The 27,481-nt window shown below is 45.6% G+C and overlaps 2 protein-coding genes and 1 long non-coding RNA gene across 6 annotated transcripts in view; 1 reads left to right on the forward strand and 2 right to left on the reverse strand.

Moving 5' to 3' along the window:
* Positions 1-314: 314 nt before the first annotated feature.
* LOC146190767 (uncharacterized) lies at positions 315-11,941 on the forward strand. Its single transcript, XR_014706578.1, has 3 exons — positions 315-489; positions 9,688-10,002; positions 11,163-11,941. It is a non-coding gene; the product is annotated as an uncharacterized LOC146190767 (long non-coding RNA).
* LOC146190768 (cadherin-related tumor suppressor-like) lies at positions 3,347-25,563 on the reverse strand. Of its 4 annotated transcripts, none has more exons than XM_084601150.1 (16): positions 25,219-25,563; positions 24,403-24,636; positions 23,696-23,897; positions 21,534-22,634; positions 20,812-20,992; positions 19,976-20,229; positions 17,783-19,513; positions 16,696-16,935; positions 14,542-16,403; positions 13,294-13,948; positions 11,101-11,435; positions 10,785-10,888; positions 9,677-9,981; positions 9,056-9,264; positions 7,955-8,228; positions 3,347-6,269 (listed from the first exon to the last, which is right to left on the reverse strand). In XM_084601150.1, exons 2-16 carry the CDS (start codon positions 24,517-24,519, stop codon positions 4,585-4,587), a joined length of 9,255 nt encoding a protein of 3,084 aa, XP_084457276.1. In that variant the 5' UTR covers positions 24,520-24,636; positions 25,219-25,563; the 3' UTR covers positions 3,347-4,584. The 4 variants fall into 4 exon arrangements, with proteins under 4 accessions (XP_084457276.1, XP_084457274.1, XP_084457275.1 ...); XM_084601148.1 differs by having other exon boundaries at positions 25,152-25,563; XM_084601149.1 differs by having other exon boundaries at positions 25,134-25,563.
* The window catches only part of LOC146190769 (cadherin-related tumor suppressor-like), an 86,702-nt gene continuing 84,720 nt past the window's right edge, over positions 25,500-27,481 (reverse strand). Inside the window, exons 5-6 of the mRNA XM_084600232.1 lie at positions 26,809-27,135; positions 25,500-25,619 (exon numbers count right to left, since the gene is read on the reverse strand). Coding sequence (XP_084456358.1) covers positions 25,500-25,619; positions 26,809-27,135 — 447 coding nt within the window. The remainder of the gene's footprint in view (positions 25,620-26,808; positions 27,136-27,481) is intronic.

Consider the following 27,481-nt stretch of genomic DNA (forward strand, 5'->3'; position numbering starts at 1 on the left):
AACACAGACCACGCTACACGCTCCTACAATACGAAGACAGTATATGCGTGCGTTATGAACGGAATGCGAAAACGCCGAAACATTCCCCCATACTGCGTGAACATGATACTGCAATCACTGTCACTACTTTCCGCCCCGAAGACAGAAAAAGGGGGGAGCTTTCGCTTTCTACCTGCGTTGGCGTGGCCATTTCGCATATGGTGTGCTTTCATATGTCGTCTGCTACACTGCCGTCTAATGTGTTTATCGCCGCTCCCGGATGATGGCGCCACATCCTCCCGCAAAATAAAGCCCCTCAATTGAGGGGTTTTATTTTGCGGGAGGGGTTTTACAGCAAAAGGAGGATTGTCTTCGATGTAGAGACCCTAGGGGGCCTCCAAGGGAGAGGGAACCCCTCAGGGCGACGTCTTTTGCAAAGCGTCCCGTGCCAGACTACTGATTACCCGAGCCTGCTGCTCCGAAACTCGGCTCCGGAGGAGAGCATCCCAGGTTTCTTTCTTTATGATTCCATCAATATGCCCGGGAGAATCGGGGAATTCCCAAATGAGTTGATCCTGATTAGCTGTTATCCCACATTTGGTGCAGAACTTTGGAGTTTCCCCTCCCTTCCCATATAGATAAGGCGGAAAGCGGTTTGTTTGTCACTTGTCCAGTGCACTCCTTAGGTGTGAGAGACCGATCTGAAGGTGAGAGGTCTCATAGTCCCCATCAATTACTGGCCTCGAGATTAGCAGAGTCGCCATTTAGCGGCATAGCGGCGAACTCTACCCAGTGTGGATGCACGTTCGCGTCGCGTGCCAGCCCATTACAATTACGTGCACGCGTGCGGCATGTACTAGTGCTTTTTGTTTGTTTCGCGGTTCTCGTGCGCTTTTGCTTATTTATGTACCCCTTGCAAATCAAATATGAACAGGCTATTACCCCACGCTCCGTTAAAAAAAAAAAAAAATGCTTGTCCATATAGAGTAAATCACGCTGGAAAAGACATATCATCAGCCGCGATCTTCGGCGCTTGAGATTCTTTAACAAGCGGTGTCTCAAACGAAGCGCTGCTATCGTTAGGCGCCGTGTCAAAGCAAAACAGGTTGCTGCCGTCAATAAAACTTAATGCAAACGCTCAAAAATCGTATATTCCCGTTTCTGTTTCGAATACCGCAGCTACTGAAACATATTCGACCGCAGACTGCTGCATAGCAAAATCTAATATGAATAAGCCGTTCTGTGCCTTCTGTATCCATAATGGAGTTTCTGAGTACTTTTATTTTTCTTTGCTTTTAAACCTCTGTCGCGGTGTCTCAGTGGTAGGGCGCTCGACTGCAGATTTCGAGTACGGGGGGTTCGATCTTGGCCGTTTCGAAAGGCGCTCCTCGTCTGTGTAATTTGATTGCACGTTAAACAATCCCACGTGGTCAACGATACTGAGGCCCGCACCTACATCATCCGTCATATAGCCAATGTCGCATGACACGTTAAACACATATATATATTTCATTTCTTCTTCTTTTTCTGTTGAAGGATTCTGCTCATCCGTAACAGTGGTAATAAGCACATTTCGCTTTAGAGAAATGCTTGAACGTTTGAGAAAGAAATCTTCACAGCACCCGTTACACTAAATATTACATAATGCACATATAGATCAATGTACAATAGCCCGGCCATTAGAATCATCATAACCCCTTTTCGTATGTGCGGTCTTTCGAGCAAATGGTTTTTTTCTGACAAGAGGAGTAAATTTAATAGCTTCATACGCATCGCAGTACGCAATTTCACTAGTCTACCCCTCGTAGTCTTTTTTTTCTCATAACTTTGACTCTATGTGCCCTGCGCTCCCCGATAGTTGTGTGTCGGGTGCATATTCTTCGGAATTGGAGCCAACGTTTTTAGATTGGACTATATTGTTTTTTTATTCTCTTGGGGAAGAAAGCCTAGAACTTTGATTATACTGGCCCCCTAGGTACCCTAGCTGTTGCCACCCTCCCTCCACCTGCGGGTAGAGTTTTGGAAGCGTACTCTTTCCTTTTTTGTTCCTTCAAGGAGTGTAAAAATTTCAGACTTATGCGGAAAGCAGGGAAGCCCTCTGTGCAGAACATATTCTACAGTCCCTGCCGCTTCAACTTCTTTTCTATCCCAGCTTTACCACCCTGTTCAAAACATCCCGCTTCCACGCTGCGCTAAGTGTAGCCAACCGAAAGCAACGTTACTAGATCCTAGTAACGTTGACCGAAAGAGCGTGACCAAAAATTATGCCCGAGAGAGCGGTGTCTTCACCACCTTCACGCCGAAAGCGGCGCGGCGCTGCAGGCGCTGATATATTATCTAAGGCTAGGCATCTTTTTTGGTCATCGAGGTGTTCTAGTTGTATGCTAGTTGAATGGGTGGGAGTGGAAGAGAGTCGGAAATGTGTGGATGAATACTTTGCTACCTCCACGAGTGGATGGGTGAATGGCGGCAACTCGACGTTGTGGCTTTTGGCCTGTTTTGGTTTCTTGTTCTCGACGCTGTTCTAGTCACCCACTTCCTTCCTCCATGTATGGTTCTGTATAATGTTGAAGTGCTCTAGAGCACTGTAATGTGCGGGCGAACCATACAAGTCAACCAGGAGACAAAAACAGAAGTTTACAAGCTCCGTGCACAGTTTTGCCACAGACGAGCCAGCGCTCGAGCCGGGAAATTTACGGACAGTGTACAACAAAAAACTACGACTGGCACCTTGTCCTGTGCCAGCTGTGGTCACTTTATCCTCGCTTATAACTTGCCAATCTCATTAGCCCATCTGACTTTCTGCGGCACACTATGATTGCTATCTCCTAATTGGAATTTTTTCTTCACATTCTCTGCCTACTTCCTCATTTGAGCTATTCTAACATCACCAACTCGCAATTTCTCCGTGACCCGTCCGCTGTCTTCGTCTCCTTAAAGTAAAACTCATCATTTTCCTTCCTATACATCTTTGCTGTACCCAAAATAATTTCATTCCTATTTGCTAGCTTCCAGTTCCCGCTCCACTAGCGGGTACAGGCAAATTGCTACTGAATACTTTCTTCATGATGGAGGGAGCGCCAAGGTTTCATGATACTGAAGGTGCCTGTGCAGTTACCCTAACGACATTTTCCTGGCAACTGTCAATGCTTTAAAGCATTGAAAATTGTCAGGTAAGGGATCGTTAATACATTAAACACACCACAATGAGGTGTAAGTGCTCTTTGATGCAGTCAGTAGCCAACAGAATTGCCTAATTTAGTTTCATTCCTGCCTGACTGAACACACTTAAAGACTCATGTTTTGTGGGGCTCACTGCAAGGTAAACAACCTGTCCATGCCCATCAGTAAACACAGCATGTTTCATGAGCAACAAGCCATTTTTATTCATTTTCTGTCGATTTTGCTATAAAAAGAGAAGAAAACATGGCACATGGTAAAGAGGTCAAATGAGAATGTTTACAGGTAGTCTGAAAGCTGTCCTAAATGATTGGTCAGATGTGAACATTTTTTTCTTTTGCAGCACTTCACAAGGTGGGTCTGTTTGCAATCGCAGAATGTAGAGGCATTTTGTTTCAAGACTAGAAGTTACCGGAATATGGCTTTTGGCTGTGGGTAACACATACCTGATCATTTTGTGCTGCAAAGTGTCGGCCACAGATATTTTTTTTTTTCCTGAAAGCTGTAGTTGGCTTCGAGAGCATATGTGAACCTGCAACAAAATATGCTCCAAAACAAACACTTGCCAAGGGTGCACATAAAAAAAAAAAAGAACATGGCAAAAAAGGGGCTCTGAAAACAGGAACGCAAAAGACAATAAACAACACTGGACAAAAGTTGAATCAAAGCTTGATATGAGGTATGTGTCGTTAGTTCACAAATGATCGGACATTGTCCACATAAAAAAAAAGCCCAATAAATTAGGAAATGCAGTTATGCTTTGGCCCATGCGCCAAGAATAACCATGACCAGCTACTCTTTTACAAGTGCTGAGCCACCTACGTATCTCAATGGCATTGTGGACATTTCCTCTTTCTGCGCGCATTCAGTGTGACTAGGTTTTGGAGAGTGCACCAGCGTAGCACTGAAGACCTGCTGGGTCAAAGGCAAAGCAATTATTACCTTCTATCATACACAACACAGTTTTCAACCTTGAAGCAAACAGCTTACCATTGTTTAAATCATTCTCATTCTGGCCTATCAAATGTTAGCACTTGCTATGCGTAGATGCGTTTGCATTAACCATCTTACATAAAGTCAGCAAAGCAGCGACTACAGGAGCAAAACAGGATAATATAATAATTAGCTTTCAGAAGTGGAAAACTTTTTTTGTCAACTGGAATTTACCAACTTTGCTTTTGCAGAGTTTTTAACCAAATGTCTAAAAAGCTGCTTACTGTGTTATTTGAGGGAATAAGACATCATTTCACCCACGTGCAGATAGCATTAACGCCATCGATAATACTGAACTCACGACCAAGTGCTTTCAAATCTAGCCTTCACAGAAGCCACTTTACTGACAGTGGTACACCTCCTGACTCTTTTCTTTTGGCATTTGAATGCTTTTAACCCAGCAGGTTCCTCTGAGTATTCATAGAGGCAAGCTCAGACGTACTCCTCGTTGGGCTTGGGATGCCCAGGCGTGAGTGGGCTGACCGTGTCCGGCAAGTCAGCAATGTCCTTAAACACACCCACTAAGTTCTCAAAATTCGGTCCCCAATTGAGCAAGCAGTCCCAACCAAGCACTGCACCACTGGGGGGCTTGTATGAGAGATGTGAAAGGTCATCGTCCGAGGCCACTAAGGTGCTCAGCGAGCCCCTGAAAGAGTCGAAACCATCGTATGTCTTGGATGGGTCTTCATCATTTTCATTGTCCTCCTCAGCCAGCTTGGAGAAGATCATATTGCCCGGGCCAAAGTCGCGATGGTGAGCTTTGTCATATCCATTGTCATATTCAAACTCTGAACAGGTGAAAGAGTCGTTGCCACTTTCATCACTCGACGAGTCATGAACTGCAGCAGCGTCAAGCAGGGTGGTTGTGGTTGGTCGGTCTTCCAGCAGCTGAGACAGCTTGTCCTTAGTACCTTCACTTCCAGAAGAAGAGACTGCATCTAGAGTGCTCACTAGGCTGGAGTTACGAGGCCTTGCATTGAGGCACTCAATCTCCTCAGCAGTTAGGCCCAGCCCTGCAAGTGGCTGGCTGCAGTGGCTTTCAGCAGCCGGAGCACAGGCCTGCTTGAGTTTGGCTGAAGGAAGACTTCCTGTGCTTCGGCTCAGCTGGCTCACAGGGCTGTTGAGGCTGCGCTCAGAGTTGGTTAGTGGGTCTTTAAAAGGCTTGGAACCACCACCTGGATGAGCGCTGGCCAGGAGGGCTGTCTGAAGCGGTTTTCCACTTATGTCCTGAAGAGTCAAGATGCGTGGTGTTTGGCGAGAGAGCTCACTGGATGGGCTGAGCCTGGCAAGTGGTGTGCTGTGCATCTTCAAGGCCGATGGGCTGTCGCGAGCTGCTGGTCGCAAGAGGAGCTGCTGCCTTGGACTGTGGCGTGCCTTGGGACTGGCAGGACTGTGCCTGTGTGTGCCAGGATGCTTGTGCACACCCTTGTGCAGTTTGCGCAGCTGGCTGCCATCTCGGAACACTCTGTAATGGTACACAACATCGATGTCTGATGGGGCAATGCTGCTTGCATTTTCTAGGTCGTAATGCTCTGGTTCAGCCGAGCTGTAGGCAGGCTGTTCTGGGCAACGGGGTGCTGCAAGGGGTGATGACGCATGTAGAACTTCTCGTTCTATGATGTCGGGCCTTTGTGGAGCACGAACCTGCTGCAAGTCGGCGCTACCTTCCCTCTCTCTGGTCCGCTTGGGCAATACCAGCTCTGGTGCCGATGGTGTACTACGCGGGTGATCCTCTGGTGCAGATGGAGTGGCTGGTTCCGTATAGTTGGGCTCTTGGTGTGCGGGAGCCCGAGTGGTGTCAGTCAGCTGGTTAATAACACTGCAGCCATTTGACTTGGCTTGGGTGCTGCTTGTCGCTGCCTTTGGACGCTTGAGCTTACACCGGCGGAACACAAGCAGGCTGACCAGAATTACCAGAATGAGCACCACAAAGAAAGCAATCACAAGAATGATGCCCACACCAAGTGGATCGGCTGCCACATCGAGACCAAGGGCTTCCTGGTTGCAGCTGCGTCCCACAGTGCCCCTAACCACCAGATGGAAGTAGTTGTAGCTTGCGTTGAGAGACTGCAGCTCCCCGTTGACAGCAATCTGCTGAATGCAGCCTTGAAAGGACCCTGCACAAGAAATTTACAATTGTATTTTTCTCACATGTTACCCAGTAATTATGTAGGGTCATTCTGAACATCAAGGCAGTTCTGGAGTGCTCTGAAAAAATAATTACGGGTATCAGGAGAAACCACATCACATAATGTCATTTGAAGCAAAAGAGTTGCCATCGATATTGAAGGATCTTACAGTGGAGAATATCAGTGCAAGGTGTTTTGTGTTAGAATGATGAGAAAGTTGCCCCCCATTAAACACACATTTGTACAAATGCATTAACAGTTGCACATTTAACGTTGCAAGTGTGCATGCTAGACTGCAGGCTTCCCTACGTTCAAATCACATGCATTACTGTCCTCCCTCTTTCTGAAGGCAGTTGCAGTGATTTTCTACAGACATAAATATGGCATCAAAATAAAAGGAATGGATGTGATCGTATTAAATGTGTTAAAGCTACCACACATTCTACTTAAAGAACCTAGGAAAAGACAAATGGAGCTAAGCACGTCAAAGAACGCCAGGTGATCGAAATTTCTGGAGCCCTCCACTACGGCGCCTCTCATAGCTAGCATCGCTTTGGGACGTTAAACCCCACAAACCACCAAATGGAGCTAACTACAAGTGCTATAACTGCAGTCAGCTTTGAGTGCATTTCTTGTTCTTTTAGTTATTTACTGAAGAAAATTTTGCTTCATTTAAATGTGCAGCATACCATAGGTCGCAGAGAACCACTTATTCTATGAATTACTTCTAATTTGCTTGTATAGGTCCCCAGCATCAGCTGTCTCCTTGTCTACCCTACTGATTAATTATGAATTGTACTGAAAATCCAGGTGTTCAAATGAAACACAGATTGTTCAGACATGTATGAGAATCATAGGTGATCAAAGTTATCCGAAAGCCTCCTACTATATTGTCCCTCCTATAGTCTGAGTTGCTTTGGGATGTTAAATCTCATAAGCCAAGCCAAAGAAAAAATGTTTCAAGCTGGTGAGTCCCTGATCCCTAAATAAACACGAGTGTTACAAGCTATAGGAAGTATAACGTCACATACACCATTTTGTGGTGCAAAGCATAGCTCCCGCAGTGAAAACCAGAGCAGGCGGCGATAAGGCGATTAGATAAGTCTGCAGCCTTTTGCTTGGCTATTTGCACCACAAAATGGAGGCACCTGTGACGTAGGTGTATATACTTCCTATTCAGAAATGGTTCAAACAGCTTTATTTTTGTGTTGTGACCACAGTTATGCAGATAGTAATAGGCAATTATGTTGCATTAAATTGCAGTCCACCTTGAAATTTAATGAGTTCTGATAATTAAACAAAAATACACAAAAGAGCCTAAGCTGATGTCAAGAACCTTAACATGCAACAATAAGACTTATATAGATCGCAACTGATATATGCCCAATGATAAAGCCAAAATACACAAACAAATGGAATAAGCTCATGAAACACAGTTTACACTTGTATATTCTTAACAATATTAAAGTCATGGCTATTTGGCAACCTTGGCCAACATTAGACAAAGAAAATATTTTGTTGCCAAAAAATCTTTACATGTAGCATGTTTCTTATAACACTAACTTTGTTTCATCTTTCTGACACCTGGTAGTTGTTGCCTCTCATTTTGTGTTTATCAAAGTGAAAGAAGAATAAGATTCATGCACTCTTCTGTGTAAGATCAATATCATTACCTGCAGAATTCTCCTGAGCTACTGAGTTCAAATCCCAGTGGCCACCAATTGTAAAGGAACTGAGGAAAGGGTCCAGGAAGTCGTGCAAGGTGTTGTCAGCTGGGATCTGATGTTCTGCCTCCCCAACAGCAAGAGTGATGGCACCACTGGGCTCCAACTTGCGGCTGAGAGTAATGTCTTGCCAGTTTCCATCAGAGATGCGCCTCGGATGGCGCCACCTTACAGGTTCCTGCTGTTTTGTCTGTGAGATGTACTCCAAATGGCCATCCACAAGCTGAAAATCAAAATATGGGAAGGGTTAGTTTATATCCACATCGACAAGCTATGAAACGTTACGGCCTCAAGAAAAATCCACGGAAAATTGCAAAGGAATCCCTGTCTCTGCTTCTTGGTTATTCATGAATTAAACAGCACAGATGCACACAATTGTCCCTTTTCCTTTTGAAAGCAATGTGTTTCTTTTTACTCTGGGCACTAGTAATGTGATAGACGTATATTACCATACCCTGTATCCCAGCAGAAAAGAGGAGAATTTCGCACCTATCCTTTGCTGCCAGCAACCCTGTCACAGCTACAAGAAAAATTTAACAGACACAAAATATTTGAGGGACACTTAAACTTTGCCTTTAAGGTTATGGCAGTGTTAATTGTATGCGTTCCCCTTTAAGGATCCTCATTGATATACATGACTTTTGTATTTGCTTTATCAACAAGCCTTTAATTTGTGTCTCTATTATCTCACATGTGCTCTTTAATATGCAATCATAAGCTACCACATTATGTGAAAAATCGCTCGACACAGATGTAATGTCTTGCTTTAGCAAACCCCTAAAAATGTGCCTGTGTGGCCTAGGGCTAGCGTGTCTGATTTGGAATCCAATGACCTGGGCTCTATTTCCTTCTTATACACCTATCTCAGAAGAATAGCCCAAGTTGGCAGCTGCAGCTAATTCAGCCATGTCATGTGGTCTCATGATGTCACACAACCCACCAACCAATTAATGCCTGGCCGTGCCACTCGCCAACTACCTGCCAGAGGCATGCTTATGAATTCTTCACTACTATTAGGCTATTGATGCAATGAGGCTTAATTTGGCTCACCTGAAGTCTGGTGTAGTCTCTCTCAGTGGCCACCTGCAGGAGCAGCCCTGTGTCTGCCCTGGTGCGAATCCTGAAGGCCATTGTCTTAGAGCTGGCCATGCTCCTGGCACCCCGTCGGCTCTGCTGCAAGAGCAGGGCTGCTCGCCTATGCTTCTCCTGGGGAACTAGCTCCAAATATGAGCCACTCCCAAGTGAATAGGGCTCCAGGGCTGCAAGGAAATGTATAAAACAGCATGAGTTGTTTGAACGCAAGAAGATTCCATCATTTATCAGTCTGTGCTGCACCTTTAACCTTTGCAGAGAAAAACTTCCTTAATCTAAGGAGAATATATTCCTATATATTAGCCTCTTTAGAGTTAGCTAAGAATGCCAAATCTGAGCACTGTAATCTGCTTGTGTTGTAACATGCCCTAATTCTTCATTCCTCATCTGTCCAGTTGTCCACAAAAGCTCTGTTTCACAACAACATTGTTTATTGCAATCTGACTACTGCAGTTAAGGATACTAATTAGACTAATCAGAGTACATGTTGCTTATTTTGTTGTAAGAACACATATATTATGAGACTAGATCACATGTTTGGACAGGACTATACCTTTCATTTTGACAAAGAATGCTCACCTTCATTACAGTCATGTGCCAGAAGGCGTCCTCCAGAGCAGGTGCACCGGCTAGTGAACCAGAGGTCATGGCACTGTGCGCCACCTTTGCAACCACCAGCACATGGGTCACCACGGCGACCGCAGGCTACCGTTGTGTACTGTGCTCTTAGTGGCGCATCCAGAGCAAGCGGGTGGCCGTCCACTGCGACGCTGTGCATGCAGCCCACAAAGTCATCAGCTGACACCTGGCTAGGTCGCTCCAACAGAGGCTCCACCGATGGCAGCCCGCCCACATAAAGCGGCTGACTGCTCAGGCTCAGGGTTCTGCAAGAAAAAAATTTTTTGGTCAGTCTCGTGACCTGTTGTACCTTAAGCATGAAAAGTTTTCACTTTGTCATTTAGTGCAGTTATGCAGAGTTTTCAGCATCACTAAGGGCACTCCGCAAATAATTGCAGCCACATTATATGTGACACTATTGCTACGCTCCTATGAATGCTCTCATACCCGTGGCACTCCATAACCAAACTTTCAAGCAGGTTTCCATTCCACAGCCCACTGGTTCTGACTATCAGAGCAGGTTTGCCAGCCATGGGCAGACACATTTTGACTTCATTGCATTATGCATCCTTTGCAAAATATGAAGAATACCAAATCCAAGCATACAATGTTTAGATAAATGAGCATCCTTGAAACTCTGCTACATCAGGGAATACCATTCAGTGCAGTTTGTTTCTATTAACAAATCTGGTAACTGAGACCTCTAGCAGGTTGTATATCATAGTGTTGCCAATCTGGCACTGCACTGATTCATTGGTCACCATCTCTAATATTCCGAAAAAGTAACTGCTTATTACTGCGTGCTGCAACATAAAACTTCACAGCAAACACATGCCTATCGTTGTGAGCATACAGCAGTAATGGGAAAAGTAGCACAACAGTAATAGCAAAAGGTCCGGACAACATGAGCTCCCCAATTACTGCTTGTAATGTCAGCTCCTTTTGCCAGAATTCCTAGACAGGGGGTTGATAAAGAGAAGCGGTAGCCTTATTTGGTATTCATCAGTGTTAAAAAATTTATTACGATTTAAGGGTGTAATTTCAACAAAACAAAAGTTGTCAAACTTACCCTGCTTGCCCAGTGACTGACAATGAGCAACTTGAGTTTGCGTGAGAGCATTCTTCACAGAATTCACCGTGGTCTTGGCAGCTTACGACTGAAAGTGAGGCCACCTAAAAAGGCGAAAAGAGAGCAACTTCAATGTTCAGAGCATACACTTATGCAATAACACGCAAATGTGGGTGCCACCATTAGCTGCATTAAATACTAGGAAGTGTTTAAAAGCTTCTTATTAAAAAATCTCGGCAAGAAGCCATAGGCTATCTTAAATGAGGAGGGATTTGCAACCCCCCTATTTTGGTCGTGCGGGGTTCAGCCCACTTACCCGTCCATTGCGAATGACGGTGACTCGGTGCCATCCCCCATCAGCAACTTCTTTGTCAACAGAGACCTTGGCGATGGCCGTGCGAGACCCACCAAATGAGAACTGTGCTTTGCCATTCACAATCTCAAGAGCCACAAAGTCGGAGCGGCCACCATTCTGGACCCCAAAGTTGTATGCAAGCAAGGCATCCCTTTGGTTGGTAGAGAACACAATGGATATGTCGTTTGTGCTTGGCTTCAGTGAAGGGAACGCCATGTAAGAGTAGGGTTGGAAGCCATATGTTGATTTCTCGCAGTGCTTTCCAAAGTAGTTGGGCTCACACTGGCAATGGTAACCTGCGCAAGAAAGCAAAACAGTGTTCCATGAAGCATTATTTATGCTGACTTGACTGGTGCATGCTTAGCAATTTCCATTATAAATGCGGCTAAAAGCAATGTATGTACTGGGTTCTTTTAAAATTTGAAAGGATCACAGCTACTCTTGTGCAAATGTGTACTGAATTTTGTTAACACTGGCATCCTATTACTAGTTATATGACTGTAAAAATGTATCTTGTTTCTTTCTGCACCATGACAATCAATATGTCTCATTTTGTTTGCTCAAACCTTAAGGTCTGCTACTTATCACTTGTTCATCTGATAAAAAAAGAGCATTAAACCCAGTGCATACGTCTATTACATGTTGCAACAGAGGAGCTTGTGTGGCGTAAGCGCACGGTAAAAAATTCAGGGGGCACTTAAAATCCGCATTTAAGGGTAGGGTGTGACAGCGTTGAACGGTAACTTTGGAGGTACCGGTATTTTGAGCATTGCGAGTTTATAATTGCATCACATTCTTTAGACTCTCCTTTCTCCAGTAAATCAAACAGTTTTTTTCAAAATATCAAGCACAAGTACTTTAAGAGAGTAAAAACAGACCGAAATTAAAAGTAATTTCGACTAGCCTGCGACATCACTACCACCAACTCTATGACATCCCGGATATGGCCACAAATCCTACCTTGTGTGCATTGATTAGCTAAACTGGAAACTATAAGTTAAGGCTGAGTCACTAATTGTCTGAAGTGATCAAAAGGAAGCTCAAACTTTTTTCCTTCAGCAAATGCAGAGTAAATATAGACAGCCGTGCATCCAGTGATGTCATCCACTCATAGTTGCCTGTAGAAATCTCCCCAGCCACAGAATGGGAAGATACAAAATTCATTTATGCTGCCACAGAAGTCGAGCTACTGCAAAGCTTGACACAGACAACCATCAAACTGAGAAGCAAATATGTTCACAGTTTCAGTAAAATCCGAGGCTGTTGAAAAAATATGTGAGTTGCCCTTTAATTGCTCCCGTCTGTTGATCCGTTTGCAGATTCTTGTTTGCATATATGAACTTGGTTTTGGCTTGGTTTATGGGGTCTAACGTCCCAAAGCAACTCAGGCTATGAGGGATGCTGAAGTAGAGAATTCTGGAAATTTTGACCACCTGGCGTTCTTTTAACATGCACTGACATCATACAGTAGAGGACGCCTTGCATTTCACTTCTGTCGAAAAGCAGCCGCCACGGATGGGGTCGAACCCGTATTCTTGGGATCAGCAGGCCTAAGCGTAGCATGTCTGACTCAGCATCCAAGGGTCACAGAGGGTTTGATTCCCATTTCACGCTCTCATCTCAAAGGGGAAGCTTGAGTTGTCAGCGCTTGCAAACTCAGCCATGTTATATGGTCTCGTGGTATCACATATAGTCTGTCAAGCAATCAGTGCCTCACCATGTCACCTGCCAACTACCATCTGCCAGATGCATGCTATTGATTCTTTCGCTCACTACACCGACAATGTCAATGCTGACAATGCGAGATTTCCTTAAGAATGGGGTCCTTAGTGCTACTGCATTAAATACTACAGGTTTAAATTAATCTGGAGACATTCACTGGTGGTGCCCTGCATACTCCATATTTGCTTTGAGAAATCAGCCGAGAGATTCACAGCTTCATTTCACTATACCAAAAATTCAACATGTATATATAATAGCAACCTTTTAAGAATACAAGTATCTAACCAGGTGTTCTGAAATAGTTAGGTGTTAAAGGGAGTGAGTCAACTGCATCTATTCATGTGATTGCAAAAAAAAAAAAAGAACAGAGAAATGGAACGTGAAGAGTGACAAAGGGTGTGCCATAAAAAGTAAGGCAAATGAGTCACAAACCCGCAGGCCCATCGCTGATGCAGGTCCCTCCATTACGGCACCGGCTTGGTCGGCAGCCGTCAGCCGCCTGTTCGCACAGGCTTCCCTTGAAGCCAAGCCGGCAGAGACAGAAGAATGAGCCACCAGGAGCCTCCCGGCAGCTGCCGCCATTTTTACATGGCGAGCTGGCGCAGCTCTCCTGACGTGCACTCTCACAGCGGGGACCTTGACGGTCGGGTGGACATGTGCACCGGAAACCTGTTTCAGGGTCTGGTTGACAAGGGGCACCATCTGCGCAAGGGTTTGGCGAGCACGGATCTAGCTGGTCCTGACACTGGTCCCCAGAAAATCCGCTGGGACAAGAGCAGGCGAAGGAGCGGCTCGCACGAGGAGACACAAACACAAGCTGGGGTGAGTCCAGGATGAGCAGTGAGGGCTGCAGGTCGAGGAAGCTGTAGCAGGTGCCACTATTTTGACAGGGTGCGCTCATGCACGGCTCAAAACCAATCAGTATCGTCTTGGCAAGCAGTCCTTGGAGGGAGTCCTTCTTGGCGTCTAGACGTCGAACCACTTTGTCAGGGGCCACCAGAGAACCGGACGACCTCTTCACAGCCAGAGCCAGTTGGAGCTGCCCTTGAACGTCTGTCATGCTGTAGATAATAGGTGCACCTAAGCCCTGCATGGGATGAATTCAAAGTCAGTCTTATAGTTAGGCAGGCGTGAATTTTTTAGTCCATGCCACTTTGACAAAGTTGTTAAAGTGACGTCACTTTTTGAGACCACCCATTTGCAGTTAAATTAAAGAAAAAATAAAAACCGTTTTTAAATTTTGCTTCCCTCAATTTAAATATTTTCAATTCAACCACTTCAAAGACAGCAGTTAGTACTAAAAATCACCAAACATCTTGTTCTAAGGCGTTCATTTTCCAATGAAAATTTATAACGTAACAGATATTTCAGTAACACAAGTTTAATATTCTTCTTCTGGAATGACATAATCACATGAAATGATGAAGTCGGAATGTTTACATGAATAACCAAACTCCAACTCATGGAAGACTGTTAGTTGGCAAATAACCGCCAGACACTTTTTTCATAGAGTGTACTTAACTATGCCAATAATGACCAACGAATAGCCTGAATATAAATTATTACCAGCTCCTGACCTGTTGCATTGTTTCACAGCTCTTTCTGACAGTATATTTACATTGAGTGCTCCACAAAGACTACATTTATTTCTGGAGTTATGAAAGAACCTTGTGCACTCACCTCAAGTATATGTCCTAGCAGCCCAAGGAACCTATCATAAGTGGAGCTCAAGAAGTCATGGGCAGATTGGTTGATAATGTTCAGTGATATGCTGTTTTCCACAGTTGCATTGTCAAAAGCCTTGAACTGAACATTTACAGTTGAAGTGACGTCTTGATGATAGCCATCGTTCCCACGTACAGAGAGGCTGTAGTTGCTGGGGCTGAGCAATCGAGAGGCATGTAGATCGCAGTGGCTGACGATGCTAAAGATTGTGTCACGACCTTGCAAGCGACACTGATATTCACCCGTGGTGTCAGGGTCAAGGGGTCTGACATCTGCAATCTTCCCTCCTGGAAATAAGTTTTGGTAGACCCATACCATAACTGTAACCAGGCGCGGCGCTGAAGGGCTATCATTCTTGTCGACCAGCATAATGGTTAGAGTGTGCCGAGCCCTTATGGGTGGGTTGCCACTGTCCTGTACTTCAACCAAAAGCTGTATGGATGGCGTGGCTTCACGGTCAAGACGCTGTGTGGTCCTCAAAAGTCCAGTATCACGGTCAAGTTCAAACAAGCTTTTCCGAGCCCCACCAACTAGAGTGTAAGTAAAAGGTGCTCCATTGGGTGCTAGGTCAGGGTCTCTGGCAGACAGGGTCATGACACTCGTGTAAGGGGGCTCATCTTCAAGCACGTAGCCCAAGAGGTCGGCAGGTTCAAGCTCAGGACCATTATCATTGACATCATCCAGCGTCACACGAACCACTGTAGTTCCTGTTTGTGGTGGACTTCCATGGTCAATAGCAGCAACAGTTAATGAGTATACTGGGACAGTTTCACGATCTAATGGCATTGAAGTCTGCACAAGACCAGTCTGCGCATCCACGCTGAACACCTTATTTGGGTCGCCATCAACGATTGAGTAGAAAAACTGATGGTTGTTGGGGCGCACATCTCTGTCCACCGCAGACACTGTCACCACAGATGAACCCACAGTAGATGCTTCACTAATGCGGGCTTCATACAAAGCCTGCAAAAATACTGGTGGGTCGTTGCCATCTTGGATGCTTACAACCACTTGTGCTTCATCCGTATCATTACCTCGAATACTTCCAGCATTCTTGGCCATCACAGACAAAACAACTCGGGCCTGTGCCTCGCGGTCGAGAATGCGTGCCACCGTAATTATGCCTGTACTCGGCTGGATGCGAAATCCTCGGTCGTTGCTGCTTCCCACAAAGAGAAAATAGACATGACCGTCGGGTCCAGAATCTTCATCTGTAGCAAGAACTCGACCAACTGCTGTCCCCACTGCCGTTGACTCGCTGACTGCAAACTGGAACACGGGCTGTACAAATCGAGGATAAAATTCGTTCTTTCCTGTGATGTGCACGCGTAACTGACAAGAGCTGTACTGTAGTGATCCAGGGTTGCTTGCCACTACTTCAAGGACATACTCGCTGGCTTGCTCGTAGTCAAATGTTGCCTTTGTCACCACCAACCCTGTGTGGCTATCTATGGCAAAGTCGGAAGATCCCACTAGCGCATACTGGACGAGTTTGTTTCGACCAGAGTCAGCATCTGTTGCTATAAGCTGTGTCACAACAGTCCCTGCAGGTTCATTCTCTGGTACATATGCATCGAAGATAGTGGTGTTAAACTCTGGAGCACAGTCATTGACGTCAGTCACGATGACAGTCAGTGTAGCCCATGCACACTTGGCATGAAATGCACTGTCACAGGCACTGACATTGAGCCGAAACTCTGGTGTGCTTTCGTAGTCCAGGACGCGGCGAATGGACATTGCTCCGCTTTGAGGTTCCATTGTGAAGCTGTCGTTGATATTTCCAGATTGAATTGAGTAACGCACCAGACCATTCAGACCTGCAAAAGCAATGATGCAAAATATAGTCACACAGATGAATTTGGAAGCTACCCTAGCAAACGCAGTGAAGCAATCAATACAGCACTCTTGTGGTATTCTTTCTTGCTTAACATTTTTGCGAGTTGTGAGTTTGGGAGAAAAAAAGATAATTTAGTGTCCCTCACAAATGACAGCACCCACAGCACTCATATTAACCAAGTTAAAATGCTTTCCTCACAGTTTTGGCAGCCGAACTGCCTCATGCAGTAAAGTCCAACAGAGACATACCTATAACTAGGAAAAGCAGATTACCTGTGTCAGCGTCTGTAGCAGAGACAGTGAGCAGCTCAGAGCTGACAGGCTCATTCTCGGGGATGATGATCTGGTAGCTCAGTGCACTAAACACAGGGTTGAACTGATTCTCAGCAGTGATGACAACAGACACCAGGGTGTCAGCTGTCTTGGGTGGCACACCCTGGTCAGTAGCAATGACCTTCACAACAAACTTCTGACCCTGGTACCTTGGTGCTGGCTTTGCTACTGTCAGCCATCCTGCAAAACAAAGAGGGGGAATATTAACCTTGGCCTAAAATTAACAATCCATTCATAACATGTTGTCAACGGCAAACAAAAGCTTACACGATGCAGGAGTGCGGAAAGAAAAGGAATGCACAAAATTTTTACTAAAATTCCAATATCGTGCAAAAGCAATATTCCACAGACTTTGTTCTTCTATAGCCTAACATTTTTTGTAGTTGGCTGAAATGAGACATACATTTGTCACCAATTATACATCTCATTTTGTGGCGAGCTGCATATCTAAACAGTCCTGTTGCAAATTCCATCCCAGCATGAGAAAAAGATGCACGTGTGGCATCCGCTGCTTATATACTCTTCGATGGCGTCACCACAGCTGCGCGACTGCAGCCCCATACTGTGGGGCTTGCCGTGGCCTTGGCATCTATGCTAGCATCACAGGAGATTTCTGTTTAATTGCTGTACAGCAACACCTCCGCACGCAAGGCAAGATTTTTTCTTGCCCTTCACACTAAAATTAAATTTCAAGTTCAAATTCACACTAATTTTGCACTAAAACAATTGCCTTTTCTTCCCATATCTTTCAACCACTGTGAGACTAACGTTTTCAGCTCACAACTAGTATTTGAAGCTACTACTAATATTTAGTGATGAAGAAATATAAAATTTACCTGCTGACAAAAGCACCTAGCATATTAATTATCTACATATCAGGTATTTCCAGCTCATAAGACGCACTTCCAGAAAAAAAACATTATCGATTACATGCTCCTGACAACTTGGTACCTTTTTTTAACCTTAAGAGTGATTAAAGAAGCACTTGAAGGAACAGAACTATGGAATGCAGGAGGCAAACAATTACCAGACGAGGGGTGAACATCAAGGAGTCCAGTTCCATTCCCACCGGCAATGCTGTACACCAGATCTGCGTTGATGCCAACGTCCTGGTCATCCCTCGCAGTCACCTGAAGCACAGACATTCCAACAACAGCATTGTCTGGCAGTGGGGAAAAGTATGCTGCCTTGTCAAATTTAGGCATGTGGTTGTTGGCGTCGACAACGTTGACGTAAATAGTAGCCTCAGATGACAATGGTGGTTTCCCGTGGTCTGTGGCCAGTACCCGAAGAAAGTGCTGGTTTTCAGGGGAAGCCGTGCCTCTGGGCGATCGCCGGTAGCGAAGTGGCTGCTTGCTCAGCAGTTCACCAGTGGTGGGGTCCAAACGGAAGAAATCAGATGGGTGCCGGAGTGCATAGGTCACAGCTGAATTGGGCCCAGATTTGTCTGCATCCATTGCTGTGACACGACCAATGAAAGCTCCAGCCTGCTGCAACTCGGCAAGCCTGAATCGATACACAGGCTGAAGAAATCGGGGTGCATTGTCATTCATGTCGTGAAGAGAGATGGTTAATGGCGTCTCGGCTTTCCAGGACCCATCTACTGCTGCTACTTTGAGTAGATACTCTTCGTGCAGTTCCCGGTCCAGCAGACCCGCAACAGTCACGTTTCCTGAATATGGATCAATGGCAAATCGCTCGCCTGGGTTCTCTGTGAAACTGTAACTTGCATTGGCATTTTCAGCTGCATCACGGTCGGAGGATGTAACTTGGATGACAAAGGAGCCAATGGGGGCATTTTCAGTTACATTCACGCTGAAGAGCCTGGTGAATCGGGGCGGGTTGTCATTCTTGTCAGTAACAGTGACAATAACAGTGGCAGTGCCTGTCAGGCTAGGGCTTCCATGGTCGCTGGCTTCCACCAAAAACTGGTAGGAAGAAATCTGCTCACGGTCAAGCCGAGCTGTGGTACGCAGTTCGCCTGTACTGGCGTGCAGTTCAAAAGGCAAAGACGCCGTGGTCTCCTTCGATGTCATGGGTCGTAGTTTGTATCGAACTCTCCCGTTCTTATCACTGTCAGCATCACGAGCATAGAGTTTGGCAATCAGCTGACCCGGGAGCTGTTCTTCCCTTACTGAGGTGTTATACAGATCTTGTTCAAACTCCGGTACATTGTCATTCACGTCAGTCAGGTCTATGTCAATTCTAATTGCACTGCTCAGCATTGGGTCGTCACTATCCCCAGCCGCCAGCCACAGTTGCATTTTTGGTATGGTTTCCAGGTCCAGCACCTCACCACGCACTACTCTGAGGTCTCCAGTAGTTGGATTTAAAGCGAATGCACCACCGCTGTTTCCTCCTGCAATATAGTAGGTGATTCTGGCAGCTGGTCCAGTTTTAGGTGACGTTGCCAGTATGGTTGTCAACACTTGTCCCTTGCTTCCGATTCCACCTTCGGAGAGCGTAAGCCTGCTTGTTGTACCTGGCTGGAACTTGGGGAACAGGCTACTGCTGGCAACGAAAGCTCGAACACTGGCACTGGACGACAGTGGAACTTTGCCTTGGTCTGTGGCATGGATGTTGAAGAGGTAGGTGGTGTCCTTCTTCTGCCCAGCCGGTAACTTCTTGGCCATACGCACAATGCCCGTCTCCTGGTTGATTTGAAATTTCTCCGCATCTGGTCCTGAGAGGTGGAAGATGAGTCGTCCATTTGCTCCTGTATCCATGTCTTGTGCTTGGGCCCCAAGAATAAAATGTCCTGTGGGAAAGGAACAGAATTTGTTAGCATCTCCCACCTAGGCATTAACAGTAGGCCATGTATATTCAAGTGAAACATGACTCAAGGCTGGCTACTGATGTGCTGAAACTGTGTTCTAGCACAAGTATTTATGGCTTATGTGAAGGCGCTTTTTAAATCAAAGGAGCAACACATAAGAATGTGTTCCTTCTTAAAAGGTCTTACTAATCCATTTACCTTTCACATAGGTCTCTCGCCTCATGTCTCTCACCCCATTTTGTATTTAGTGACCCAGGAAAATATTGTTAGGGACATAATAATATATACTAAATTTTAATTATATTGCTGCCTAATTTCAGTTGACTTCTATACACAGAAAAAGCAAAAATATAGCTTTTTAACTGCATTCCCACAACGAAGTATATATCTTCAAATCAGGCTTTTTCTCTGCTTTAGTTACATTATTATACGTCTGCATCTTACCTGTATCAGCAGTGTCTGGAATGACAACAGTCATATTGCTTTTACTGAACATTGGCCTGTTGTCATTCTCGTCGGTCACAAGTATGACGACTTCTGTTGTTGCAGTGTGTCGCCTTGTCAGGCCACTGTCCTCAGCAACGAGTTGAAGCACATAGCGCTCACACTCTTCGTGATCCATTGGGGCCTGGGCTGTGATTAATCCACTGTCTGGGTCCACCCGAAACTGGCTTGAATTTTCACCATGCAGGGAGTATCTAAAAGTGCACAGGATAAGCCAGAATAAACACAAATGGTGACACTTGGAATAAAATTTCCCCAAATCTAGGTATATAGTTCACAGGGCTTGCCGTCCTTACAGTAGCATGCGACCATGGTGTAGGCTTTAGTTGTTGCAAATTTTATTCACAATAAATTAACTATATTATTGCACAGTCCATACATTTTAAAGTGAAGAACCATTTTCAAACATTTCATTACACCTCCTAATTGCAAGGGCAGTGCATGTTTATTTGAGATAACCAAATGCAAGTGGACTGAGTGTTAAATCATGATTGTAACTTCAACAATATGGAAGTGGTTATCAAGAATTGGGCACAAAGAAAAACAGAGAAAGAGTAGGGTAATTTCTTCTATCGGGTGCAGCTGCTTCCAAAAGTTGTGCTGCAAAGGCTCACATCAGTTCAAATCTTGAAAATAGGTGACACTGTGCACCACTTTGAATTCAGTTCATTATACTTGGTTTAAAGCTTTAGGCTGGACTCACTTTTTTGTGTGTGTGAGACAATAGTGAGCTTGACAACAGTTGTTCATGCACAATCACAATGTCTAGCACTAACCTGATCTGTGCATTTCGTCCAATATCCACGTCAGTAGCTGTGATGGTTGCAAGAGCCGTGTTTACCCCTTGATTCTCAGGCAGGCTAACAGTGTAGCGACTACGTTCAAATCGTGGAGCATTGTCATTGACATCGCTAACGAGCACATTAACAGTGCCTGTCCCAGTCTGCCTTGGACTTCCTGCAATAAAACACAAAAGAATCCAAGTGTTACATAACACACTTGCCACTTGGCATATTGTCACCAACTTTAGCAGCTTCCAGATTAAATTTTAATGGCAGAAAGATGCTGATAAATACATGGATTGCAATTGTATTACGAGTGAGAGCTGCAATGCCGAGCATCTCTTGTTGAGCATGTGGCCTAATGCAAGCCATTATTATGCAGTTCACTATATAGTCCTTAACTGCATGGCAATGTATATCGTATATGTTTGGCTGTTTTGAATAGTGGTCTATGCTGTGCATTGTACAATCAATACTATGCTTTAGTTAGAAAAACAAAAGTCTATGATTGTTTTTGTTTTGCCACACATTGGAAAAATGTTTCATTTTCCTAGATGCATGCATGATTTCACATATGGCCATGCTGTAAGTGAGTGTTCTTGCTTCAGGCAGTCATTTGAGGCTGCATAGTAACAACTAGTAAACAGCACAAGCTACTTTAATGTGTTAGTGCAATTATTACTGTCTCAGGCAGTACAAAGTGCAGTGCAACACACCTGAATCCACTGCAAGCACAGTCAGCTGGTAGCGGTCCTTAGTCTCTCTGTCAAGGGACTGCACAAGCGAAAGTTCACCACTGGAGCTGTTGACACGAAACAGGCCCTGGGTGCTTTCCTCCAGGCGGTAGTAAAGTGGGCCACTGGGCAGCTGGTCAGCATCATGGGCATTAAGCGTGAGGAGCACCATGGGAGTAGCTGCATTTTCCACCACATGTAGCTCATAGGGAGAGTCCACAAACGCCGGTGCATTGTCATTTATATCAGTCACAGCTACAGTCACTGTTGCAGTGTCAAAGCGCAGCTCTGTGCCCTCGGCGCCTGCACAGTCTTCTGCCTGCAGAGTGAGCAAGTAGCGTGTCCGTCGCTCGTAGTCAAGAGCCCGTCGTACTCGGAGGACCCCGGTGTCCTGGCCAACTTCAAAGTCGTGGTTTGGATCGCCCGCAATGATGGAATACCGCACCTGACCAGATGCACCCTCATCCTGGTCAGTGGCGGACACCTGAAGAACACTCGTGCCAAGGCTGGCATTTTCAGATACTGCGGCACTGTACTGCCGTGGGTCGAACACGGGGCTGTTATCATTTTCATCAAGGAGTATCACCCGCAGCCTTTGGGAAGCAGAGCGCATGGGATGCCCTCGGTCACGTGCTGTTACAAGAAGTTCATAACTGGATCTTTGCTCCCTGTCCAGCGGACCTTTGACCCTAAGCAGGCCATCAACGGGTCCCAGCGTGAAGCTGTGTTCAGGTGACAGGCTGTACTCAACGTAACTATTCCGACCTTCGTCACTGTCCACTGCCTTCACTGCCATGACGATGCTGTTGGCCGGTGCATTCTCTTGCACACTAGTCACGTTGGGTGTGACAAACTCTGGTACCATGTCATTGACATCCTTCAGCACAATGGTCACCTGGACGCTGCTTGAAAGGCGGCGATGCACTTCTAGGGATTGGTCAGTTGCTCTAACAACGAGGCTGTAAAGTGACTTCTTCTCTCGGTCTAATGGCATACGTGTTATGATGGTGCCGTTGGCTTCAATGGCCAAATGACCGTCCGGGTCACCCTCCACAATACTGTACACAATGCGGCCATTATCACCTGCAAAGTACGAAATACAAAGGTAAAGCCAGAGTTGCATAAAAACAAAACAAAAAAATCACAAATGTATTTTCCATCATAACTTCTAAGCATTCAATATATCCACGTGCCATATTTTTCCCTTGCCGCTGTAGTACAGACAGTGAATAGCCCCCCAAAAAATAAACTTCCACATTTTTACCTGCTCCCTCAAGGTGAATATAGCGCAGAATTTTTCAGATACTACCGTGAGCAAAATTACGAGCCCCTTTTCTGAGTGTGTGCATGGACCTTGCTAAACTGTTTGCAGGCATCACCTGACGAAGCACTCCTTGTTTTGCAGCCAGCACACTGGACCAAAGTGATTCATCAGGCAGCAGATTGTGCCAATTTCGACGCCAAGAACGCTTAGTCAGATTGCACCCATATGGAGTTCAGCATGGTCGTGGCACGCTCTCGCAGCCTCTCAATTTTGCTCACAACTGTACTTTGTGCATGCGTGGCATTTTTTTCTCTAATGTCTGGGTTCTTTCTTTTTTTCTTTTTTTGCAACAATCAAATAAAAATATAGAGCTGAATTGTACACGATTTATTACTTTAAAGTTGTGACATAATAAAGCTACGAAGTTCAAAACTAAAACTAGTCTACATCAGATTGAGTTTTATCCTCACAATTTCAGGCAACTGAAATATAATGAGAACAAGTATTGCAATAGCTCTGCTAAAACATAGTGCTATGAAAAAGTTTAACCCAGTCATAGTTATCACTTACTGCTGTTCACCAGCACCTTTTTGAGCATTATGTACTTACTACTCATTAAATACTCAATTATAGAATTTGTTCACTAATGCTTGTTATTAAATACATCAGGCAGGTTTACTTTTCATTGCCACCGCAGATATATGTCGAGATTCATTTGCATTAAGCACAATTTTAACATCTTTTGCAATGGGTTGTTTTCTTAGTATAGTTTTGAGTTTGACTGCGGTGATTTCGCAAAGCCGTCTTCTCCTTGTGCTTGCTGCATTGCTTCAGTGAAATGACCGCTTCAAGCTGAATGATTACAGAAATGAACACTCACCAGAATCAAGGTCTGTTGCACTGACACGTAGTAAGCTGGACCCAACAGTGACATTTTCAAACACCTCGTCGCTGTAGCTCATAGGGTCAAAAAGGGGGGCATTGTCATTGAGATCCATCACATTCATGTACACAGTGGCAGTCGATGACAGACTGGGAGTCCCAGAATCTTGAGCTTGCACCACAAGCACATAATGTTGATGCTGGAAAAAAGAAACAATATTACAGTTTAAAAAGGCTGCTACAAAACATCCACCACAGCAGTGCATCTGCAAGCTATGCTTCTTAATTGCTACAGGTTACTTCCCTTTATTGGAGGTCTACATAATGCTATGAAAGTGGGAACTAAGGAAATTAGATGCAACATTTAATATTCAGCTGAAATCATCTAAACTTCAATAGCGAGCCTAATATATAGATGGACTTAATGAATGCTCGTGTGAAATGAGGCTTGTTAAAAGCACAGTATGAAGAATACGTTTGAACTTTAGCACATTTCATAATAAATGATATGTCACTTTTTTAAAATCTTCAAGATGGTCTTGCATAATCAATGAGATGATATCTAGGATGAACCAGAGTTCTACTAAACTCTTACTCCAAATTTCAGGATTGCTGCTTAAGTGACCGATAAGATGATGGTACAAACATCCAACAGCCAACATGCAATTTAATACGTATGGTGTCGTATTACAGTTGGATGCATACCTGTTCATAGTCCAGATGTGACGTGAGAGTAAAGACACCAGTTTGAGGGTTCAGGGAAAAGACGTCATTGGCCCAGTCGCTCAGCACCGAGTAGCTGACCTGCCGGTTCAACCCCATGTCAGTGTCCGTGGCAGACACGGCTCCAACCTGGGCACCCCGCTGTGTGTCTTCCCAGAGGTCGAATGAGTAGGCGGCTTCACCAAACAGCGGCAAATTGTCATTTGTGTCCAGTACCTGCACCAACGCCACAAAATGTCCGGCTCAGACGATATGGCACATAAACCATCTTCCGAGTGAAAATTGCCAGGTCATTCGTATAAATCTATAAATGCTAATCACATCTGCAGCTGGAATCACAACCACTTGATTAGCCGGCACCTTGGCCTTCCACCGTGGCTTTAACTATATTATGTGTGATCCAAAAATACTCCTTCCAGCAAGACCGCATAAATTAATGACTACTGATTGGTATGTTAATACCATGAGCTTGACAACTATATTGGCCCAGGTAGCCCTTACATTTCATTGTGCTACAAATAGCTTGTGGAACGAAGTATAGGCCTGACCAACTTGTCTGATTTACAAAATGCTTTGTTGTATGGCGTATCAGGTAAGTCCTTGATTGGCTCGCGCTTTGGCCGCTTTGGCTACCATCTCAGGACTGGAGAGCTCCGTGCGCACTGGACGAATACGAATTAAACTCGTCTCAAAAATTAACAGCCTATACATACAACTCTACAATACTCCACCTTGTGCACACACACGCATACATGCGCGCACCCGCACGCACACGCAAAATGAGATGGTAGGATATACTGCCTAGCAGCTGCTTTTCTCTTCTTTTCATGCTTGTGGATGACGTGCCAGTGGCCAAAGGAAAAAAAAAAAAAAAAAAAAAAAGCGCCGTGCAGGGGTTCGGAAACTGCCGTGCTGTTCAAAAGCACGTAAAAATGGCCGAAATGGGCACAGAAGTCGTGAAGCGCGCACTAAATGCATCGCCGAAGGCACAGAGACGCTGCTAAAAGAAAAAAAAGAAAAATAAGAAAAATGACATCACTTCCCTAAGCCTTGGCTGTAAATCCGCCCCTGCAGTCGGCTCAAATAGCATAGACCGCCCCCTTGAACGACTGGGGCAGCTTCGCCGCAAAACTTCTACCGGTTTCGAGCACGTGACTGGGCCTGCTCGCCCGCCGTTGCGCCGCATAGGGAATGCGCGCCTAAATATAAAGCGACCAAAAAGAGAGCAAGAAAGGCGGGTGTCACGGTGCTCTCTTCCCTGTGAACGGTTGTAAACACGCGTGAAGCAACAGCCGTGAGGCTCTCCCCGTCCTTCTCCAGTCGCAAAGCGAGTTCTGTTATGTGCGTGGCAGCGTCAGAGAGGCGTCCAGTTAGCGTACCTGCGGCACCGAAGCAATAAAACGTATATGGGGCCGATTTATGGGCTTGCGGACCTAGCGCGAGAAGAGAGGCATATAATTTCGCATTTCCAACGAGCAAAGAGCGAATGCACATACACAGCCACGTGACGACAATAACTAGTACTAGTGAACGGATCACCGTGACCTACAGACGGGCACACTCGTGACACGCACAGCGATGAAATGAGATGACACTGCGCACCCATTACGGAAGCTTCTTGACGTTAAGGAAAATGGAGCAAGGCGTCCATTACGAGCGCTTAAAAGCGCGCTCGTTAACCACAGATTGCGGGTTCCGTTCGAATGGCCATGGTCAAATGCAATACCTTACACAGGAGTCTATACCGGCTAATACGCTCCGCCAGCTCACGAAACTCGTAAGCTGGCGGCTCAATCTAGCGTCGTACGAAACAACTAGGTTGCCACGTCACGTTGACTGCCTTGAGCACGATCTATGGGCTCGTTAAATAAAGCAATGAATAACACTTTTATATAGAAATATTCAAAGCTGCGTTTATAGTTTACATGTGACAATGGGGTGAACGCGCAGCCAACGCAAGATTTAAGAATTCAGCTAATGTGCAAAAAGACCCGAGTTATTTGATCTCCAATCATGGCGTCCAACACTAACCGCCCTCCCCCTTGCAATCTCGCTTTTCTGTAGGAAATTAAATTGAAGGAACTTCGTTCATACAAAAAATGTACGCAGATGCGCCGATGTCTCTAGCCAATTGCTTCAAATAAAACGCCACAAGTATCGTAACCCGGTGGTTCACCGTTTCTAGCACATGTCAGGTTAACACACATGCCGTTACACGTGATGCCCATTCGTTATCACGACACACTGGCTCTAGTGTGGTTATCCTCCTTTCTGCCATTGTTGTCTTCTGTGCGCTTTACCAAAAATAGGAGTACATTACCACTGCAGAAAAGTACGCTACGTACTATGCATGCAAGGGACAACGTACTGACGACGTCGAGAACTTGCCTCGATAGTGACCAGGGCCTCCTGTGACTGGACTCCGTCCGTGGCGGACACGTGAAACTGGTGCTGCGCCTGCAGCTCTCGGTCCAGGGGCTCGGCAAGCACCAGGGCTCCGCTCAGCGGGTCCACCTCGAAGCGGCCGCCGCCCTCGGAGTCCTGCTGGCGGTTGGCCACGATGCTGAAGCGCACGCTGCCCTCCAGGTCCGGATCCTGCGCCTCCAGCACGGCCACCGTGGTGCCCACGGGGGTGTCCTCGGACAGGGACAGCATGTACGGCCCGTTCTGGAACCGAGGAGGGCTGTCGTTGCGGTCCAGCACCGTCACCGTCACCTGCGCACAGAAATGGGCACACGGCCGTCATTAAAACGCAGAAATGTGGCGTCCGTGTTGTCGGCGTTTGTGCATTAAAAATCACGAGTCAATGTCATCTCAGTGCCACGGCAGATGTCATGGCACTGATTGGTCGACGGGTTGTGTGACGTCACAAGACCACATGGCATCGCCAAGTTGGCTGGAGCTGCCAACTCCTTCAAGGTGAAAATTGAACCCTGGAATCTTGGATCCCAAGTAATCCTGGGCCACGCGGACACGGTTATGTGGTTTGGTTAAAGCGGAGCTATGTCAGGTGGCCCCACCTTACGACAGTATGCTGATGAATATGTGCGAGATAACATAG

Source organism: Amblyomma maculatum, chromosome 4 (assembly GCF_055883805.1).
Source record: "Amblyomma maculatum isolate TAMU_Amacu chromosome 4, ASM5588380v1, whole genome shotgun sequence".
Classification (NCBI taxonomy): domain Eukaryota; kingdom Metazoa; phylum Arthropoda; class Arachnida; order Ixodida; family Ixodidae; genus Amblyomma; species Amblyomma maculatum.